The 20442-nt window shown below is 44.6% G+C and overlaps 1 protein-coding gene across 1 annotated transcript in view; it reads right to left on the reverse strand.

The window, feature by feature from the left end:
• Positions 1-8217: 8217 nt before the first annotated feature.
• The window catches only part of MYL3 (myosin light chain 3), a 39749-nt gene continuing 27524 nt past the window's right edge, over positions 8218-20442 (reverse strand). The window contains exons 3-7 of the mRNA XM_090047964.1: positions 19479-19628; positions 17555-17728; positions 14207-14284; positions 12597-12632; positions 8218-9078 (exon numbers count right to left, since the gene is read on the reverse strand). Coding sequence (XP_089904090.1) covers positions 12604-12632; positions 14207-14284; positions 17555-17728; positions 19479-19628 — 431 coding nt within the window. The 3' untranslated portion in view covers positions 8218-9078; positions 12597-12603. The remainder of the gene's footprint in view (positions 9079-12596; positions 12633-14206; positions 14285-17554; positions 17729-19478; positions 19629-20442) is intronic.

Below are 20442 nucleotides of genomic sequence, written 5' to 3' on the forward strand. Positions count from 1 at the left end.
CTGGGGTCATAGGATCCCAGCAAGATAAGCATCCAATTTACTCTTGAAAGCGAGTGCGGATGCTGGAGCCCTGCAAAGATGTGCTTTTGGCAACCTCCCCTTGTCAAAAGGCGGGTGAGATGTGATGTGAGAAGTTCTCAGAAAGAGCCTGGCTCATTTCAGAAGCCAAAGGAACTATATTTAGCTTTTCCCAATGGCACGAGGTCCCTCAAAGGCATCCTTCGGGCCGACAGAAGCATCTTGTGCCAATCGATTGCTATTTGTTGCAGTGGGTCGTTGAGGAGCCTTCGAGAGTGTAGGCAAGTGTCGCCGTTCAAGTCGTTCATCAGCTGAAACCACCTTCATGAGACAGCTGGGGTAGGATTCAGTCCATGGTTTTTTTCCTACTGGCCTGTTATGTTTATAAGGGGTTTTTTGTTTTGTTTTTTTACTGCTGGTTGGACAGGTGCTTGGGTCATAAAACAGGAGGACTGGCAGGCGAAAGACAGGCCTAAGTGTTACACGCTTGATCCCTGAACAATGAGCTCTTAAAAGCTAAAATTATCAGCAAGGGCAAGCAATGAGGCTGCCACACAGTGTGGAAATGACAGGGCTCTGCTGAAATCCATGTCTCCTAAGGTCATGAAACAGGAATGAATCTGTCTTTATAGCCTAGTTTGGGGGCACTGGGCTAAAGTGGTAAAAGCTGAAGAGTTGCCCCTGCTGGAAAGCCATCAAAGATGAAAAGCTGGACAGACTTTATTACTAGCTGGCTGAGATAAAGAAGAGGTGGGGCAGTGTCCTCCCTCGTCCGCATATATCCTTTGCCAGGAAATGTCTAGAAATGTCACAGTGAAGGAGTAGGGGTCACCTCCATCCTGCCTGCATTTCGCCTTGCCTGAAGCAATTGGGTTTTGCTTGTTATATGCACGTGGTTACATTTAGGCATGGGGCAGTGGCCGAGGTTGATTGAGTGAAACCCCCAAATCTGCTCTCTCCTCCTGGCGTGGATGATGGCCTCCTACATCACTTCAATTATGCTGGCCCAGCAAACTTACTGCCCTTGGAAGTATGCTACGCCGCTCCAGGTGAGCTGCCCCTAAAACGGTCCATGCCATGGGAAGGCTTGTTGCCTTGGGGTTGTGCTAACTGGCCCTGGCAGTCACCACTTCTAATTAGGGAGCCCAAAGAAGTGTGCAAAGGAGGCTACGTTGCTTCTGGTTTAGGAGGGAGCCTGGCTGGAGCACAGCAACGTGTACATTTGTAGGTAGCAGTGAGTATATAATAAAGCTGGGTATGACCGTAAACTGCAGCCAGCTGGAGGGCCTGGTGGCAATGTGATAGGGCTACTCATAGCGGGGTAGCTCCTATAAAATGCCAATATGCTGCAATCTCCAGAGTAAGGAGAGTATAAGAAGCCTCAAAACCCTAGTTCCCGCGGCTTTGTGGGTGCTTCTTGGTTGGAGAAAGACTAAGGGGAATCACCCTGATAGAAATGTGCCCTTGCTAAGGTGTTAGGGAGTCAGCAGCAGTTCTCTGTTACTCACTAGCAGAAGCTACAACCACTGAGGCACTGGACATCCAGACTTGGTTTGGCTTTTGGACTTTGTTTCAGTGGTCTAAAAGGGGGGTAGTTCTTGGGCAGCCTCTATTCCTCCATACTCTTGCCTATGCATACACATTGAAGGTCTTGGTGTGATGGTCGCAGGACTCGGTGCACACACTGCAGTGCTGTAGAAATACCAATTTATTTACAAAATGCTTGTATTTATTAAAGCCAAGCATTGCTGGTGGCACATCCTGAAAATTCATCCTTCCTGCATTGCTGTTGCGACTCTTTTCATTCTGGTAGTCAGCATCCCACAGTGACTGGCACACAGCGGAAGATGACACACAAACAGGTATATGCAGCAAATCAAGGGAGCTGGAGAAGAGAATAATGCCACCATTCGGGATAGTAGAAATCGCATGGGATTGACACGCCAGCTGCCTCACCAGTTCAAAGGTTTTGCAGGCATCGCAAATGGAGAGGGGAGAAATACTTTCTTGGGGACACAGTAAATAAGCATTGCAGAAATAGGGATTTTCAGACACCCAAGCTATTTTGTGAAATCAGGTCTACAGAGCTGAAGAATGCCTTGCATTTCAAAGCTTGTCTAAAATGATCCCAAACGTGCAGTTGGTCCAATGAAAGGTCCAATGAAAGGTAACACCCACAAAAAAACCTTGCTCCTTGGGTTTATTTTTGCTCAGGTTTATTTTAGCAAATAGTTCCTGCCAAAAACAGGGAAGAAAAGGAATGAAAATGTTCAAAAAGTAACAGAACGTTTTGTTTCTGCATTTGCGAACTGAAAAGGCACCCCCCCACACACCCCCACACCCCCAAAATTAAACCTTTTCTGGTTCAAAACATCTTTTTCCATGTAGAAATTCATGAAAGATTTAGGAAGGGGGGCAGATACTAGAAAGGGTTACAAAATCCATATAACTGGGTAACCTGTCTCAGGTTGATCCCAATTTTTTTTATATCAAAACTTTAAAAACAAATCAGTTTGGATTCAATTGGAGTGGATTTTTTTTTTCCTTTTCCTTGAATTTCTGGTTCAGCCACTTCATCAAAAAAAAATCGATTATTCCCCCTGCTCCCATACTGGGTTCAAAGGAAAGGATGGCCAAGCTCCATCCCACCCTCTTGCTTCATCTGCATGGTGGGATATTGCGATGGAAATTGCTGCCATGTGTAATTCTGGCAAGAGCACTAGAGGTCATGGGGCTCAGACATAGATTTTCAGGCCTGGGACTCGAAAATCAGCGGAGAAGGCGGCAGCCCAGACAGTCCATCCATTAGCAGCTTAACCACAGCATATGTAAAGCCACCGGCTCAACTCCCTTGGGAGTCTCCCAAAGAGCCAGATGCTCCCGCTAAAAAAAGATCTCCTCCAAACTTGGCAGGTCTCCTAGCCACATTTGACAAAAAGAAACATTCTCCAGATAGGATGTTGTTTTTCTGGAAGGGGGGCGTGTGTGTCTGGGGGGGGATAATATTATTTATTTATTCTTGTCAACTTGGGAGTGAATCTTGTGCTCATGAAAGCAAAACGCTGTAATGGCACGTCCTGGGACAAGCAAAGCCCAGGCAGCGATGGGCAAGCATCCAGCCCTCTGACACACACACATACTCACCTCTCCACCAAAGCACCTTGGCCCTGACCGGCAGCCCCTCCCTAGCGACTACAAATAGCTCTGCTGAGCCACCACGGCTCAAATACTGAGGCCTATTTTAGTCCCAATGCCCTCACTCCACTCCTCCTCCTCGCCTCGCACACCCCCTGTGCTGTTCCCAGCCCAGGGCCCAGACGGCCCGAATGACCTTCCCTCCTTCCTGGTCCTCATACCCGGGCCATTTGCACCGCTCCAGCCACGAGCCTTAGTCCTCGCTTGCAGTGTCCCCCATTCTCCTGACTTGATCAGGAGAGGCATGTGCTCTCCTAAAGCCCCAGGCATGTGGTCATATGAGCATCTTGGCCACTATGGGCATGTTTTAAATCCCTGGCCCTACCGTTGGTTAAGCACTGGAATAGAGAGGTTGGGGGATCTCTGTCCCTGGAAATGTTTATAGGGCAGGATAGACTGACTCTTGTCTGGGATGATTTTAGATAGGGGTGATCCCACCTGGAGCAGGGGGTTGGTGCCCAGTGTATAGCATGTGAGCCAAATCTGGCTCCTGAAGTGCCTGGATCTGGTCAGCAGCATGGGGAATCGGTAGCATACAGCTAGGCCTGGTGGATCCCCTTCCCTGCCCTGTGCCACAATGCTGATCCCCTCCACACCCACCTTATTCCAAGCCCACCTTACTGTCTCCCTCTCCCCTCACGAAGGCAGATGCTCCTTACTCTCTCCCTCTTCTTCTCCCTCATCCTTCTCCTAGACAAGCACTGCTTACCAGAAGTAAGTTGTCTTCCCTTCAAGCTCTCCCTCCCCTCCCTCCGACCTTGACAGCCAACACCCTCCTGTTCTCCCTCTCCATGTCACCTAGCAAAGGGGATCCCTGGCCCTACAAAGCATCCAGGTCTTAAGCACCTGACTTGATGCTCTAAAAGACTGAGCACCATTGGATTAGATGGATCTCTTGAGGGCCCCTTCTGCCCTATTTTTTTTTAAATGAATCTGTGGCCATGGAGGGATGCTGGAAAATGTGGCCTCTTAGAATTTAAATGTACCCTGGTGCACAGAACCCTACCCACCCACCCCCTACCTATTGTGAGATAGATGAATGTGTTGAATCTGCCCATGTGAATCTGCAGTGACTTTCAGTTGAATCTGCTAATGTCAATGCATGTATAGTTTTACTTTATATTTACAATATATTCTGTGCCTGCCAATTTGGCAGCACTTTTTCCCACATTCGGGGCTGGAGTCATTTCTTTATGAATGCCTTGAGCAAACATAATACTAGTATTCAAATGCCTCATGATTTTTTTAATGAATTGCATGATTTTGGGAGCTTCTCTAATGCTTCTACTAATGTTTTTTGGGAGTTAGTATTAGCATTGCTATTCTGTCATTGTTGGTGCCATCTCAAACTTCCATTACTATAGTACCTAGCAGGACCACTTATGGATGGGATCTCCATGTGCCAGGAGCTGTACGTACAAAGACCCAAAAGACAGCCCTTTACCAATGGATTTGCAGCCAGAATATAAGACAGGAGGCAACAGGTGGATGCAGACAATCACAGAGGGAGTTCAACAAGATGTCAGGCAGTGGTCTCTGGCCAAACAACTGTTGTCAAGGTTTTTTGCAGTCATTGCTGCAAAAGAAAGTGTTAAGGGGAAATGCAAAGGACAATGATGAGTACCTTGACAAGTGACTGACAATCTAACTCAAGAGTGGTAGAGGCTGGCAGCATGGGCTAATGCCTCTTCTTCCCTCTGCCTGAAGAGATGTCCTCTGTACTTCTCAGATATAAATCCAATCTTCAGCCTTTTATCATCTCAAAGTGCTCCATGGCCTGGGTTTTAAGTAGAGCTGGGATCACCTGATAAAGGCAAATCCATCTGCCATGCCATAAGATAGGTGTAGACAAATTGACAGGAGTCCAAAAAGAGCAACAATAATGATGAGAGGGCTAAGAAACATGGAGAAAAGTCTGGCAGAACAGGGTTTATTTAGTCTGGAGAAGAGAAGACTAAGGGGAGTAATGTCTTCAAGAATCTTAAAGCTGGTTAGGAAGAAGATGGGGATAGATTATTTTCTGTGGCTTCCAGGAACAAGACAAGAAGTAATGGTCATAAATTGCAATGAGGGACATTTTAGGCAGCTATTAGAAGAACTTTGTAACTCTAAGGATTGTGCAGCACTGGAGAAAATTTCCTAGATAAGCTGTGAAATCTCCACCACTAGAAATATTTTAAATCCCAGTTAGACAGACAGTTGGGTGAGATGGTTTAGACAATACTGGTCCTGCCTTCAGTAGGGACTTGGACTCCATGAACCTCCTGAGATCCAATCCAACCCTGTTTTTCTATGATTTTAAGATACAGTGGGGCTTTCATGCTTTTTTGGAGTTGAGGAGAGATGGAGCTAATGGCAGTAGATGGAACTGATTCATCTGCACTGGGGCTTGTGGGAAGACGGGTCCTTTCTCCTGCTATAAACATGCCAGCACACAGTATCACACAATCTGAATTATGCAGGGTCAGGTCCTATACTGGGACCAGCCTCAAGAGGGGAGAGGAATCTCATGGCTGCCTCCTTCTGGTTAGAAAGCTGGCAGAGACCTGGAAATAATCAGAAGATGGGGTTCATTTAAGGCAGTACCACACATTCACTTTCAGCAATTGCAAATCACTTGAAAGTATTAATTTATAGTAATTTGCTGTAATTACTATAAATTAGTCATAGATGTAAGAGGCGTCAGTCACTCAATCACACAGCACACATCAAAAAACACCCAACATGTGAATGTGAGGTGTAAAAATATGTGAGTACCCAAAGTAGCAATGCAAGAGGCACAGGCTTCACAGACCACACACGCTCATCAGAGGGGATACCACTAACTAATGTAGGGCCAGAAAATGGATGGAAATAGAAGGAGGAATATTTCTCCAGTTTTTCCCAAATTTTGAAATGTATACAAATTTGAAAAATGACAACTTACTCTAGAACTGGTGAAAAAAACATGGAAACCTTTGAAAATGTTTCATGAATGCCCCCATTTTTTGCTTGAAACACTGAGGTGTTGCATGACATTTGAAGAGTGTTGAAGAGCTGTATTCAAGGCGAGATGATCTGATAACACAGACATTGAGTTTCAAGCTTGTGGCATTCTCTACTAAAATTAACTGGGGAAGAGCTCATGATCTCAGGAGACAAGAATTTCCACCCAGATAATTTAGAAGTTTGGGTGTTCTGTTGTATTCTTTACAATAAAACTCAGATGCCATCCACACAGTCCTGGGGAGTGGCTGTTTTGTGGTCTAATGAGGTATTAGAAGGACATTCTTTTTTCTTTCATCTCAATAAAGTATTGGTCTGTCTTGGCCTATGGTAGTGTTTAAATACCTCATCTTCTTGAATGCAGTCTTTAATGAGACAGTAAAAATGGCTAAATTTTTCCTGTTAGAGTGGGGACTGAAAACAGACCCCCAAAATCTTGGTCTAGATCCAAACAGATGCATAGATATTAAGGCTAGAAAGAACGGTTTTAAGCCCATGGTCTGGCCTCCATCATAATATAGGTGATAGAACTTCATCCCATGGCTCTGGAGGGGAATCATGAGGGTGTTCACACCATGTCCCTGGTAGGTCTCGGTAGGAACATACTTGAGTTTTCCCTACTGCTGCCACTGTTACAGGCCAAGCCCAGAGCTGTAGTGGTGATGATCTGCAGACTTCCTCCCATTGCCGCTTTTAAGACCTTGGCCTCCAGCATGTTTGTACGTGGCTGCTGGGGTTGTCCTCAGAGAAGGCTTTGTAATGGGGTCCAACTCCAGGATGGCCACAATGGCCCTAGAACCCCCTCTGTCCCTGTCAACCTGGCTGCCTTTGGGCAATTTCTCTCCCCTCGCCTGCCATGCCTTGATGAAATGATACTTTCAGAAAAAGGAGGCTGCCCCAGGGCTTCCCAAGTCCAATTGTCTCATGACTGTCAATGTTGTTGCTCATCGCCTTAAGGACTGATTATGTGGGCTCTGTCATCCCCAGTACCCACACCCATGCCTTGCAGATTTCTCACTTATTAATCAATCATAACCACCCCTACAGGCTATGGACTCCTGGTTCAGCAGTCTCTCTCTTGGCTATAGGCATTTTGGCCCCCCTCAGTCTCCCTCTGTGACCCTCCTGTCCTTTGGTCCTTCTCCTTAGACCTTGGCACCACTCCTAGGGCACTTGAAACCCCAGGGGTCTTCAGCCCTGTCAGTCTCTGACTATGGCCCTTTTTGGCCTTCAGCCCCTCCTGATCCATGGTCCCACTCCAGACCTACAGACACCCTGGCCCCACCTGCTCCCTGGGCCCTCTGGCCCTCTTCCCTCTTTCCAAGCCTTCTTTCCCCTGCTCTCTGTCTCTCTGGGCCCCTTTCCCCTTCTCCTCCTGGACCAGCTGGGACCTCCTTACCTCCCCTTAGTCCCTTCCACAAACCACCAGACATTCCCCAGCCCTAAGGCTGCCTACTCCCAGACATGCTTGGTGTGAGCCAGGGTCACTCTCCCAGAAGCTTGCTCAGGAGCTCCTTCCCTTTCAGCTACCTGGATGAGACTGCCTCCCTACCCCAGACCCTGGGCTTATATATCCCTCAAGCCCTGCCCCCTTCTGGTCAGGTGTCTTCCCTGATTGCTGCCTGAGTTGTTCCCAGAACTTTTTCTCATCTTAAAGTGACAGGCACTGTCACAACTTCCCACAATATTTCTCGGTATGGCACACATGAGCAGAAATGAGTGCTTGGGAGCATCCCTATGGTGAATGTGGGTGACACTGTTTGGTTGTACCCTCAAATTCCTCATCGCCAACCCCAGTGCCAGATGTGGAAATGGAGTGTAAACCATGAAAACACTGGACACCATGTCTGTGTTCAGCTCATCACAGACATAAGACATTCAGAGTCAAATCTAGCTTGAATTTGGGATTGCATGTTTAGCCCAACTCCCATGGACACACACCTGATCCCCCGCCCCCTACACACACACACATACACTACAGATACAGAAACAAGAGTGCAAACTATGAAGACACCCACCTGAGAAAAGAATGTTTTAATGAGAAAAGCTACAGTAGCACAGAGTGGATATTAGAAAATTGTCTGGTCTGAACTGAAGTGGATGCTTCACTTACACCATCACTGGGAGTGTTGTACCAAGTGACCCAGGTGAAAAGATATAACATATGGCAACCCATATAAAATAGTTGCAATGCACATGCTTAAGGTTAAAAATATGATGTTTCACCCCAAATCCAGATCTTGCACCTCATTGTGGTACTTTCTGGACCTCAAAAGTTTGGGAATTCGGTTGTTTTCCCCGGTGGATGGGTGGATATTCAACATCAGTATTGAACACTTTTCCTAAATGTGTTCCTGCACCAAAAAAAAATTCTTTGAATAGCAGAGAGCTTTGCAGTAATGAGAGTTAAGTCTACTCTATTTTGCCACACTTTCATAAGAGAACCCACATTTCTGAGCTGACATTGAACCCTTGAGTTTCGGTAGGAGATGCAGACACAAAGCAGTAGATCTGGGAAAAAAGCCTGCTAAATTTCCAATTGTCAAATTATTTTTTGGTGCGACCATGTATGAAATAAGTGAAATATCCATCCACCCAGCCTAGATATATCAAGGTGCTGTTTTATCACTGGCATTAAAGAATAATGAGACTGCCCAGGTACCCATAAGTTAGACCCTAATGCCTTCTGATTTCCATTTGTTTTGTGTCTTGGCAGAGGCCAATCTCCTCCCATAAATAAGAAATATATCTATCCAAATAACTTCAGGGCTGGTACATTGTGTAGCTTTGTAGCAGGAATCTGGGCTGGAAAACGAAGAGACATTCCGTTACGTCAAAATCCAAGGCTAGTGTCGGGGTTTCGGCAGAGTCGGTCTTGTCCTAAAAACAAAGTTATTTTTAATCATTAGGAAAAAAACAGCCATGAACAACATCTCCAACCAGCTCCAATTTCTCTTGGATCTGTGCTCAGCTCATCAGTAATGAAAAATGATGGCAATGATCTCTCTAGTGCTATTGTTTGTATTGCCATAGTATCTAAAGTTCCCAGGGTAAGATTGTACTAGGTGCTATACAAAGTGAGAGACCATCCTTGCCCTGAGGTCCTGCAGTCTAAATAGGAGAAACAGAGGAAGGACGGAAGAGGAAGAAACAGAGGGCAGAGAAGATAAAGTGACTTATAGTTTCATAGTTGGTCGGGTCAGAAGGGACCTGAGCAGATCATCAACACCGACCCCCTGCCATGGCAGGAAACGACCCCAGCAAGGTAACTTGCCCAAGGTAATCCAGTGGCTTGGAGGTAGGGCCAAGAATAGGAGGATCTGTCCAGTTCCCTATTTAGTAGATCACAGTGGTTTTCTAACTGAGTTTCTTTCACCTCACTCAGCACAGTGCTATCCAGCCACCTTCTCCCTTCAGGATAACCGAGGGTACCACTACACAGCATGCTATCACAGCAAGATTGCTTCCAGTACCTGATCTAGCTCACTTATAGCTTGCTTGTCTATCTCTGCCTTGCATTGCAGTGTGCCATGCAGACCTACACCGAGAAAGGGCTCAGCATTTCCTGCAGCAGGAAATAAAAGAGCAGCAAATCTGGAAACATTTCCCGCAGGGCGGCCAAATACAAAGCAAAAAGAGAAGCCTGGAACCAAGACAGCACTTGGCCTAGGGGGGTCTAAGAAATCAACCATGGAGTCACTAATAGAGGATGTAACAAATTATCTGGTATTATCAAGATTGTGCAGCCACTGAGAGCAAAGCGAGCTGAGGCACCACACTGCGGTCAAGAAGGAAGAGGCAGAGAGGCAAATAACAGTGATCATAAAGGAAAAAGAAGATGGATGCACTTTAGCTGTTACATTTGGAAGCGGACCCAAACTTCAGCTAGCACTGGGAGATGTTCAAACCTGATTTGGTTTAAACCACTTCAAGAAAAAGCAAAAAAGGAGGGGTGGGGGGAAGCTACTTATGTAATCTGGACCCAGATCCTAATCAACCTCCAGAAGTTCAGATCAGTTCAGATTCAAGCTGTCGGCTTGTCTTTGATCTGCTCTAGGGGACTATCACAGAATTCACCAACAGAGAGAAATTCTTCCAAAACTGGGGGTTGGGTTCAGTTAGGGATCAGGCATTCTCTAAATAATCATCATAATGAATGATGATAGCTATGGACAAGGTCCATTCTGGGAGCCGGCCAGATCATATCTTTGGAGCTGAGAAACTGCTAGCCTCTAACTAAAACTGTGTGTGTTTAGATGAGAGAAATGCCTGAAATAAAGAGAACTGGACTGTGACAAAGGGAAAGAAAAATCCCCTGCTGTTTAAAGCCAGATTACATTTTGGTGAATTATATTTTGGAAGACAAGCACTGAGGACCTGGATTTAATTCCTACTCAAGTTAACTCACTCCCTGGGGCTCCAGTGAACGCAACAAAAAAGATCACTATTCGGCAGGCGTGTCACCATGCGCTGTGATAAAGTCAGACCCACAAGCTAAACAAAGCAGGGCCCAGGCAGGACATGGTAGAAAAATAAACCAAAGTAGAGGGGAAAAAAAAAGGAATGAGTCCAAAAGAAGCCAATGTCTTTCCCAGTCTATCAACTACTTTGCAAATCAGAGCAGGGGTATTTGATACTTTGGTCAAAAAGTTTCCCAAGAGTTGACAAGATGTAAATACCGGTGCAAGATGGTCAGAAATGTTCCCAGAAGATATAGAAAGCCATGGGTAATAAATGCGGGAAATGAAGTTCAGTTGGTTTGCAATGGCGAGACTGGGTTTGGGGGCATATAAGTTGTATCGTGGTTTGGAGAGCCCACTTGTGGAATGGGAAGCAGAAGGTAATGGCTCAGACAGCTGAGGCAGATGGTTTCCAGCAAAGGAGTGAAGCCAGAGCTATAGAAAGCCAGTAATTCCCTTGAGAGCTGAGTTCAGAATTGTAATTTTGAGTGACTTCTAGAGATAATTCGTCTTTTCTCCACTGCAAGGACTTGCTGTCTAGTCAGGTCACTTTCTTCTCATTTTCCTTGCAGGAAAAGGCTATGACAGCTCAACTGGGCACCTACATTTTCAAAAGTGACTAGCAATTTGGGGGGGGCTTGATTTGTTGGCTCCCAGCTCGAGTGGCCTTTAAGGGGCCCAATTTCCCCTTAAAAAAAGTTGAGCACCCACCCTCTAAAAACAAGGCCTCACTTTAATGTGTCCTAAGTTGAATCACCAAACGCCGAGGCACTTAAAAGCAACAGGTTTTGAGAAGTGCGTTGCCATATTTCCACTGTGATGTGGAGGATTGCTATGTGGCAGCCAAGAAGGGAAGTTTTTGGCCTAGCTCCTTCTACAGCCTGCTGACATTTTTCACTCCTAGAAGCTAATTGTTTTTTGGACTTCCCCCAATGATGGGGCTTCCAAGCCAATCTCAGAGACAGCGAGAGACAGACAGATATATATTTTTTTCACTTGGTCTTTCTTCTCTTGTCAAAACCTTGGATCATGTCACTTAGTAAAAGATAAGCCAAAATTAGGGTTCATTGAGCGCATCCACATGAGACGCTACAGTGCAGTAACAATGAGCTTCTGCACCGTAACTCATTGCTACCACGCAGTAGCATTGCTGGGCATTAACTGTGCAGTGACACTACTGTGCAGTAGTAATGAGCTACTGCACAGTAACGCCTTGCTACTGCACAGTAGCATTGTGGGGAAAAAAAATTCGGCACCAGTACTGTGCAGTAATGCTGGTTACTGCGCAGTCATTTAGTACTAGTAGGAAAGTACTAAATGATTGCTCAGTAATAACTGCACAGTGCACCACACATGTAGACACAGCCAGTCTTATTTAATGTACACCCTCATAATAAGTGCAACACACTAGGGCTTCATAAGCTGAACATTTAGCTTTGCCTGGAATGATGTAGTTGGGGCTGGTCCTGCTTTGAGCAGAGGGTTGGACAAGTCCCTTCCAGCCCTCATTTTCTATAAGTCTGTGATTCTATTGATTGCCCCTCTGTAATGCCCACCTACACAAAAGTGTCACTTAATTCACACAGAAGAACGACCTGTAAATATAAGGCTAAGAAACCCATAGTTTTCAATGTCAGAGTGATCATCTGAAATTCTTCTCCGGCTTTACCTGCCTTGCAACCTCTAGAAAAATGATCTGAAGCAGCTAAATGTCCCCTTCACACAACTGAATCAGAAGACACCATGTTGGGAAGTCAATCCAATGTTTTGTCTCATGATCATCACCTGTAGCTTCTAACAGAATGACTTTGGAAGCAGAATCGCTGGAGAAAAAGGATCAGTTCTGTGCACGTGATTCGACCGTGTCGAGCTGTAGGCTGAACAACCATAAGGAAAGCTGGACAAACAACAGCGCTGCGAGAAGAGGAGGAGGCTTACCTAGCGTTCAGTTGGTCATGATGTGCTTCACAAAAGCTGGAAGGAACAGTAAGAGAAGAGCATTGATCATCCTGCCCATGGGTATATCTCAGGGGTACTGGGATAAATCTATAACATTTTGTTGTTATTTAATGCCATTCTCCTCATGTTGTTTAATACAAGCATTGCAGCTGAACTTTGTAAGTAATACCTCAAAAACCTTGGTAATAAGGGCTCAGCAAAACATTAATATACTTGATCTGAGCCACAAAGTCCAAATTTCTAAAAGTAAATGTCAAGAGGCATTTTGCTCTATCACAGTAAATTTGCCAATAATTATTACCAAAAAAAAAAAAAAATGAAGTTTAACAAAGGAAATAGAAAGTTTATTTCAGGCAAAGCAGCACATTTTCTGCCCAAGAACATTTTGGCTGTTGCAAAATTATATCTATATCTATATCCATATAGCTATATGTCTATCTATATCTATATCTCTACCTATATATAGATATAATTATATCTAGATAGATAATATAGATTGATAGATTATATAGAGTTAGATATCTATCTATATACAGATAGAGATATAGATAGAGATATAGATAGACTATATGTCTATAGATATAATTATATATCTATCTAGCTATAGATTTTTTTTCTGAACCAATATATATCTATGTATATATAGATATAGATATATATTGACCTAATAGCCTTCAGCCCCTAATAACCTATGAATCTATAAATATATGTATATAGATATATACATATATAGATAGATATAAATATATCTAGCTATAGATTTTTTTTCCTATTTGCACCAATATATAAATATAGGGGAAAAAAATCTATAATTTCCCTAATTCTATATATTGACCCAGGGGAGTGAGATTTAGACAAGTTGTTAACTGATTCAGATGTGCTCCCCAGACAACTGGGCAAACATGGTTCCTTCTGCCAAGGCAGCTTCTTAGACAGAAGATTGTATGATGGGTTTGCCTGCAGCACTGGGTCTGGACATGATGACCCAGGAGGTCCTTCCAGTCATATATCCTATGATTGTATCACTCCCACATCTTCCCTTCTATCACATGGACTTCTTGCATAATGTACAGTACTTAGGATTTTGTTGGGGTGGTATCTTTTATTGGACCAAATACATAGTTGGGATAAAGTTAAACAAGCTTTCAAATGCACAGTATTAATCATCAGGTCAGAGGAGGAAAGCAAAGAGTGTACTTAGGACTCTGCCCTGTTTGATTTAGAGAATTGAATATTTTTTCATTGAGGCAATCTCAGGGTGGATTTCCAGCCCAAATTCAAAGACACAGAGGTCTGTGTATAGCCAGGAAAATTTTTCCAAGAGATAAAGTGTCAAGAACATAGAAATAGCCGTTCCAGACCATTATAACAGTCTGTCTGAATTGAGTCAGACCATGACCATCCCCAAATGCAGAAAGGGTATGACACCTCATTCAGTGAAATAAGCCTGAACAAGATGCTGGTGCCTAACCTCGTCGAACTCTGGAGAACACCAAATCCAGATCTGAATCATCTGTGGGCCAGGTGTTCACAGCCTTTCACAAACTTCCAAGCCTAGAGGTCCATCCAAATCTGACTCCACGTCTTACCTTCATAGTTGATGCAGCCATTGGCATCTTCCTGACCGGACATTAGCTTGTCAACCTCCTCTTCAGTCAGCCTCTCACCTAGGCAGGAAAAAAATATCCTGCTCAGTATTTCAGTGTACAAGAACCATTGGTCATGTTGTAATCACCCTCCAAAATACACCTATGCCTTAAAGGCACCTTCTTCCATGTTGTATTTGCTGCCTGCCCGGGTGCCTTCAAACCATTGCTACTCACTTTATAGCAGCACACCTTTATATTCTCCATAATACTATAGGGGAGAAAAACAGGTTATAAGACACTTTTGAACCTTCATCTCTTATTGGAGCACTAAGAGTCAAATATAAACCAGATTAAATAAGATGTTAAAAATAACTTAAAAAAAAAATACTGGAGAGGAGGAAACAGGGTTTCAATCTCAGGTTGTAATGGTAGCTTTTTACTGACAAATGCTTTGATGTCCAGTCCCTTGGTGGGGTGTGAGGAAGGACTCCACACTTTTGCCCTTTTGCTCTTTGTTTTTAATGTTTTTAAAATAAAGTTTTAAAAAAAATTAAGCCACTTGAAAAGCTTGAGAGGTAAAAAGCATATGTGGTCTCCCGAAGTGCTGGACATGAAAACATTCACCAATCAAATTTATATCATCACTAGGGCTCAGTACAGACAGTCAAAAAGCCTGAGACTGAATCAATTCAATCTCCACAGGTTAGTCTAAACTGCAGCGATTGAACCAATAAGCAAGTGAACAGACATTCACTTTTGATCCAGAAATGCAGTCACAGGCTTGCAGTGTCCCAAGTCAGAGGCTGGGGGGTGCTGAAGCATGTCTCCCTGCTCGGCCAGAGCAGACAGTTTGAGCCAAGGCTAGCCTGGCCACCTTGCAAGGTAGAATCTTCAGGGGAGGTGCAAAGCATCCTGGGATGCTGGGGGACTGTGAATTAACTTGAATCTAGAAGGGATGTGGGACAGAAGTTCAATAAGCTGATTTAACCTAAATTATTTAAGTCTGATACTACATCCATCCAGGTTGATCTTAAACCAGTTTTGGCCATTGTGAAAGCAATTTATGGGCACTGAACTTCTGTTACAGATTTGAACTGGTTCCTGACGACTTGTACCAGTTTATGTGTAATTTCTGTCCCTCACCTAGAAGATTGAAACTCCTTCCTGCCTCCTGCAATGCCTTGCACACGGTCACAGTGTTTGGACAAGACGGCTGTCTTTCACCATATGAAGTGCCCTCTTGATGGCCCAGCGTGACACAAATTTATCCATACTCTGTTCAAGGGCAAAGTACTCAAACTTAAGGCAGAGAGCTACTGCGCAGTAGTCATGAGCTCTTGCGCAGTCAGCGTCTCATGTAGATGCAGCCAGAATGATCAAAGTCGAAGGGACTTGAGTCTGCATAAGAGCCCTTGATTGGTGCTTACTCTTGAACTTTCCTGCCTGAGTGAACACAACCTGCCCCAACCATTTCAGTACTCCTCTGGATGCTGGCACATGGATGCTGCACATTGCAGAAAGAAATATCCATGCAACATTGCAGAATTGACCAGGCTGGTGTCTTTGTAGAAGGTGGCTTGAGCCGTGCGACACCCCTGGATTTCCTGACATTGTACCCATTTCCTCCCATCACAGAATTTAGGCCCAGAGTAAGCAAACAAAATACATGGGGGAGAAGGGGTCAGCTATTGAAATGTCATTGTTTTAAAAATCTCTAGTTGTACTGCTAGTGGAGGCCAGAGCTAAAATGGAATCACCGCCCTTTGAATCACAAGTTTGGAGTTCAGAGCCAAAATCTCATATCAGGACCCATCTCTTGTGGGTTTTGGTCTCCACTCAAGAGGGGACTATCTTTTGGTTCCTTTAAAAAAAAAAACTAACCAAAAATTAATGAGTAAAAGCTGATCTCAAAAGAGGCTTACTAAGTTGCCAGTGACAACAGAGCCACTTCAGTGCTATTGAATACAGAAAAAAAAAGCTTCACCCTGATTTACAGCCACACTTTCAGGCTGGCTCGTGTGTTGATGACATCACTCTTCATTGCATGAAGAAACCCTGGATTTCCGAAGTCAAGAGGTGATAGGGAAAAAAAAATTCTATAAATTCTCTGCTAAGTTTAGCAAAGGCCCATCGCAGAGCCATTTCAGCTGAATAAATGAGTCAGTAGGAGAGGAGATAAACCACAAGATTCCTTATAAATCTACATGACAAAAGGAAAAAAACAATGGAGAGAGACGTGAGTTTTTCACCATTTGCAAAGCAAATATTTTCCAGAATTGGGTGATTATTTGGCCTCACATCCTTAAGGCAGATGAAAAGTTAAATCATTTTAAAAAGTAAGGGTCTTATTGTGGGTCAGCTGAATCCTCTCTACATATTTCTTTCATCCAACCTGTCCTGCACTGTACTGAAGTTAAACTGAGACAGGCTGCCCATCTTAGGTTAAGTTACTGCAGTTTAGTTTTGCTTACTGCAACATAGGAGTGGTCAGTTATAACAAATCGGTTGACATGCAGTTATGCTAAATTTCCCATCTTAACCTGTCTGTGTCCTTAGATTAGAGCCCAACAGTCAAAATGAAATGAGTTAACAAGGGAAAGGGGCTAATCACACAGCATCTGCCTGCAATTTCCCCATAGCAAACAGGAGCAAATCAGGGGCAACATGTCTGAATAAAGCAGAGCTAAGCTGCCCTGATTTACCTTTCACTCATAGCAGGCAAAGGTGTGCACAAAAATGTTACTACAAATTTAACTGTTTGGTACTAAGTCGGTACTCCCCAATACCCAGCTTAAATTTAACCTTTTGCCAATACTTTTAAGGGTTTTCATGGGAAAACGGAGCAATAGAAGGAAGGAAGGAAGGAAATCTTGGCATTTGAGGTGAAGGTCAATCATCTTTAGCTGGATGTAAGAACGAGACTTTCCATACTTGGTCAGATGGTCAACTAGAGATCCATCTTGCCCAGTCCGCTGCGTCTATAGTGGCTGAAGTGGATGCTATAGAGGGAAAACATCTCTAGAGTGATCTACCCCATATTCATTACCCACCCTGGTGTCCCCCGTTGAGTTTTGAGATGCCAAAGGAAACATCTCCAAATGTTCTGTTCAATAACCAGTAATAATAAGAACATAAGATCTGCCATAATGAGCCAGGCCAATAATCCATCCAGCCATAGTTGCAATTTGTAGGCTTTCTACTGGAGGATAATGTAATCCCCCACCTCAGTCTCCAGTTGCCCATCTGACCTGCAGGGACAGTGGTGAATGTTCAAACTTGCCAGGACACTGCTAGCTATATGGAAAAGGCCTCAGGAGCCAAAAGGATGTGAAGATGGATTCTCCTTACCCAGTGTAGCCAAAACATGGCGGAGCTCAGCCCCCATGACAGTCCCATTCCCTTCCTTGTCGAAAACCCGCAGGCCCTCCACAAAGTCCTCATAGGTGCCAGTGTCTTTGGTCTTGGAGACGTGCTGGAGCATCGGCAGGAAGGTCTCGAAGTCAAGCATTTTGGACTGCATTTCTGCAAATGCACAAAGGAAAAAGAAAGAGGGGATTGAATGCTCTGGCCTTTCAGAGCGCACAGGGGACCTCACAAAGGGTGTGCATGGCACTGCATGGAAAAGCTATCAGCTGAATTGGCAGTAGCCCAAGAACATAGTAAATCTAGAGGCAGGGACAGATGTGGAAACATGCCTTGGGAACAGATGGGCAGATAGACAGTATCTGAAATGTTTAAATTTAGGAAAATTGAACCGACAAGGGTCATGGAGTCAAAACAACCCCTTTTCTTTAATCAAGGCTTGTTAATGAGAAGGAATCAGAGCAAACTAACCTGAATATTGGAGAAATATTCCTGATGGTGGAACCCATGTTGCTACACAACAGGCAATGGCAGCCCTATGGCATGGAGATGTTTAAAGATAGACTGGCCGTATTCTGTGAAGTAACATGAGCGAAGTATACTGTGGTGGCAAGAAAGGGACCGGGTGTCTGATAGGCCTTTTCCCTTACTGATTTCCATGCTTTTCTGCCTTCCAGATTGACAGAAGAGTCCTTGTATAGGGTAGCTCCTGCTAGAGATATCCCTCAATTCCCCACTTGCACCAGCAGCCCAATCCATGCTATGTCTCTAGACCACCATTATGATTCAATAAGAGCCTTGTCCTCCAAGGTGACCTCAGTTGGACATGAAGCAACCAGACAGTAATTCCAGGTGTGGGTCTTCATAGAAGTGACTCAGGCTGAAATTGCTCTTAGCAGATAGACATGGAGCCCCTTACATGTAAGACATTAAGAACCACCCTGAAACACCTCATGGTGCTTTCTCCTGAAAGCAGAACATGGGCTAACGTCCAGTCTCTCTGCTCGCATGCCCCTCAGCATGGTTGTACCATTGTGGTCGTGATAATGCAGGGAAACTATGAGCAGCAAGGTTTGGTAGTATCTTTTACTGCATCAAGATGGAAGAGGTATTGGACAAGCTTTTGACCACAAAGTGCCCTTCTTTAGGACGGGGAAGAAACAAATGCGGCCTCAGCTAAATGCCCATGGCCTTTGCCATAACTTCTGAATGCCCATTATGTAGGGGTGAATTTTATCCTCTAACCAGTGATATTCAGACATGGCTCCCAGACATGTTATTGACTGGAAATCTTCAAAAAATATCTGGACACGCATCTTGCTGGGGTCAGTCTTTACTGCCCAAGCACACCTGGTGATCTCATGAGGTCCCTTCCAGTCCCTACCGTCTATGAATCTATGAGAGTTTTTGCTGTGTTGCATGCATCATGTTTGTCTTTCCTGCAGTTGTGAACAACGCAACACGTGCCGTGCAAACCTTAACTAATGCACGGCACCGGAGGGCTTTTTTCTTCCTCTTCTGACCTGAAGTGTATCTGCCATGGATCGCCTGGCAGTGTCCATGCTGTTGTGGGTTTTTGGTTAACGACAACCACTTGTGTAGCTTTGGAGCCAGTCAGGACTGAGTGTCAGTGCCTTAAATAGTCTCAAAATGTAGGGGAGTAACTGAGGCATGGGAAAATTGAACTCATGTAGAAAATCTGCAGGAGAGCTTAGAACTGAGCTCTGGTCTCCTGAATTTTAGTCCAGTACTTGGACCATGTGATTGGCTTTCTCCTTGGCAGTAAAACTATACGGCTCTTTCGCACTCCATCTTTCCATCCAAAGAGAGGGATATAGTCTGTTCAGCCTGACAGTTTATTCCTGGGGTGTTTTCATTTCAAGCTACAGACAAAAACTGAGCCACCCACCTTCTGGTTTGGGCCTACCAAGGACTTTTAGGACTTCAGCTTGGGTTGGATTCTGCCCCAAAGCCCTGAGGACATCTCCGCACTGGGCATATGTGATTTTCATCTCTGTGCCAGCAGTTCTGTCGAAAAGCGAGAAGGCTTCCTTAAATTCTGAGAGACACAAAGACAAACAGAAAGAGAAAGAGACTGATAGTAAACTCGTTCATATAAAGTAACAACCAACCTGAACCTTCACCCAAACTCTAGCTCAGCAGGGCCTTGCACGCTTTCTTTTGTAACTAGGAAGGGGGGGCGGGGAGGAATTTGATTAACTTTTCTTGTTGCTGTTATCTTAAATGTTTGCATTCCTCCTCCCCTGCACTTCCTAGTTCCACGCAGGAATTCAACCAGAGGGGTCAAATGGTCCTTCTTGTGGTATTTCCGGATCAAGAAATACAGGAGAACTCATGGGAAAGGCTAACCTTGGGGACCTTCCAGCTCAGCAGGAGTGCCCTGCACGGTACGAGATTCAGTAGCCCTTCCTCGGTGCACTCCTTGGACAGCAACCCTTGGCATGGGCCATGAGTAGGGTTTAGAAGATAGAGACCTACTCTATGGGGTGCAGCGGCCAAATGGCTATGGTGTCAGCAGTTCCTGAGTTGAAGCCTTGCTCCTAAATTGTGTTATAGTTGGTCCAGTAAAGCTTCTCAGACTTTCCCTGGCTCTCTTATGCTCCCTCCCCTTTTTTTTTCTTGTCCTGTTTCCCTGAAGGAACATTTCCCTGACTGGCAGGAGAGATGCTATTCAATACTGTCTTGTCCCCTGAGCCCTCTTAGGGGTGGTTGGACATGTCTACACTGGCCCCACACTTCCAGGGGCTCTCTGCAACCACTGCCTGTTTGAAATCTTTAGCTTCTTGCTATTCTGTCTCAGCACCTAGGGAAGTGAAGAGGGTACCTGAGCTTCGAACTTAGTTTGCAATGGG

The sequence above is a fragment of the Crocodylus siamensis genome, chromosome 5 (assembly GCF_052110815.1).
Source record: "Crocodylus siamensis isolate JL-2025a chromosome 5, ASM5211081v1, whole genome shotgun sequence".
NCBI lineage: Eukaryota > Metazoa > Chordata > Crocodylia > Crocodylidae > Crocodylus > Crocodylus siamensis.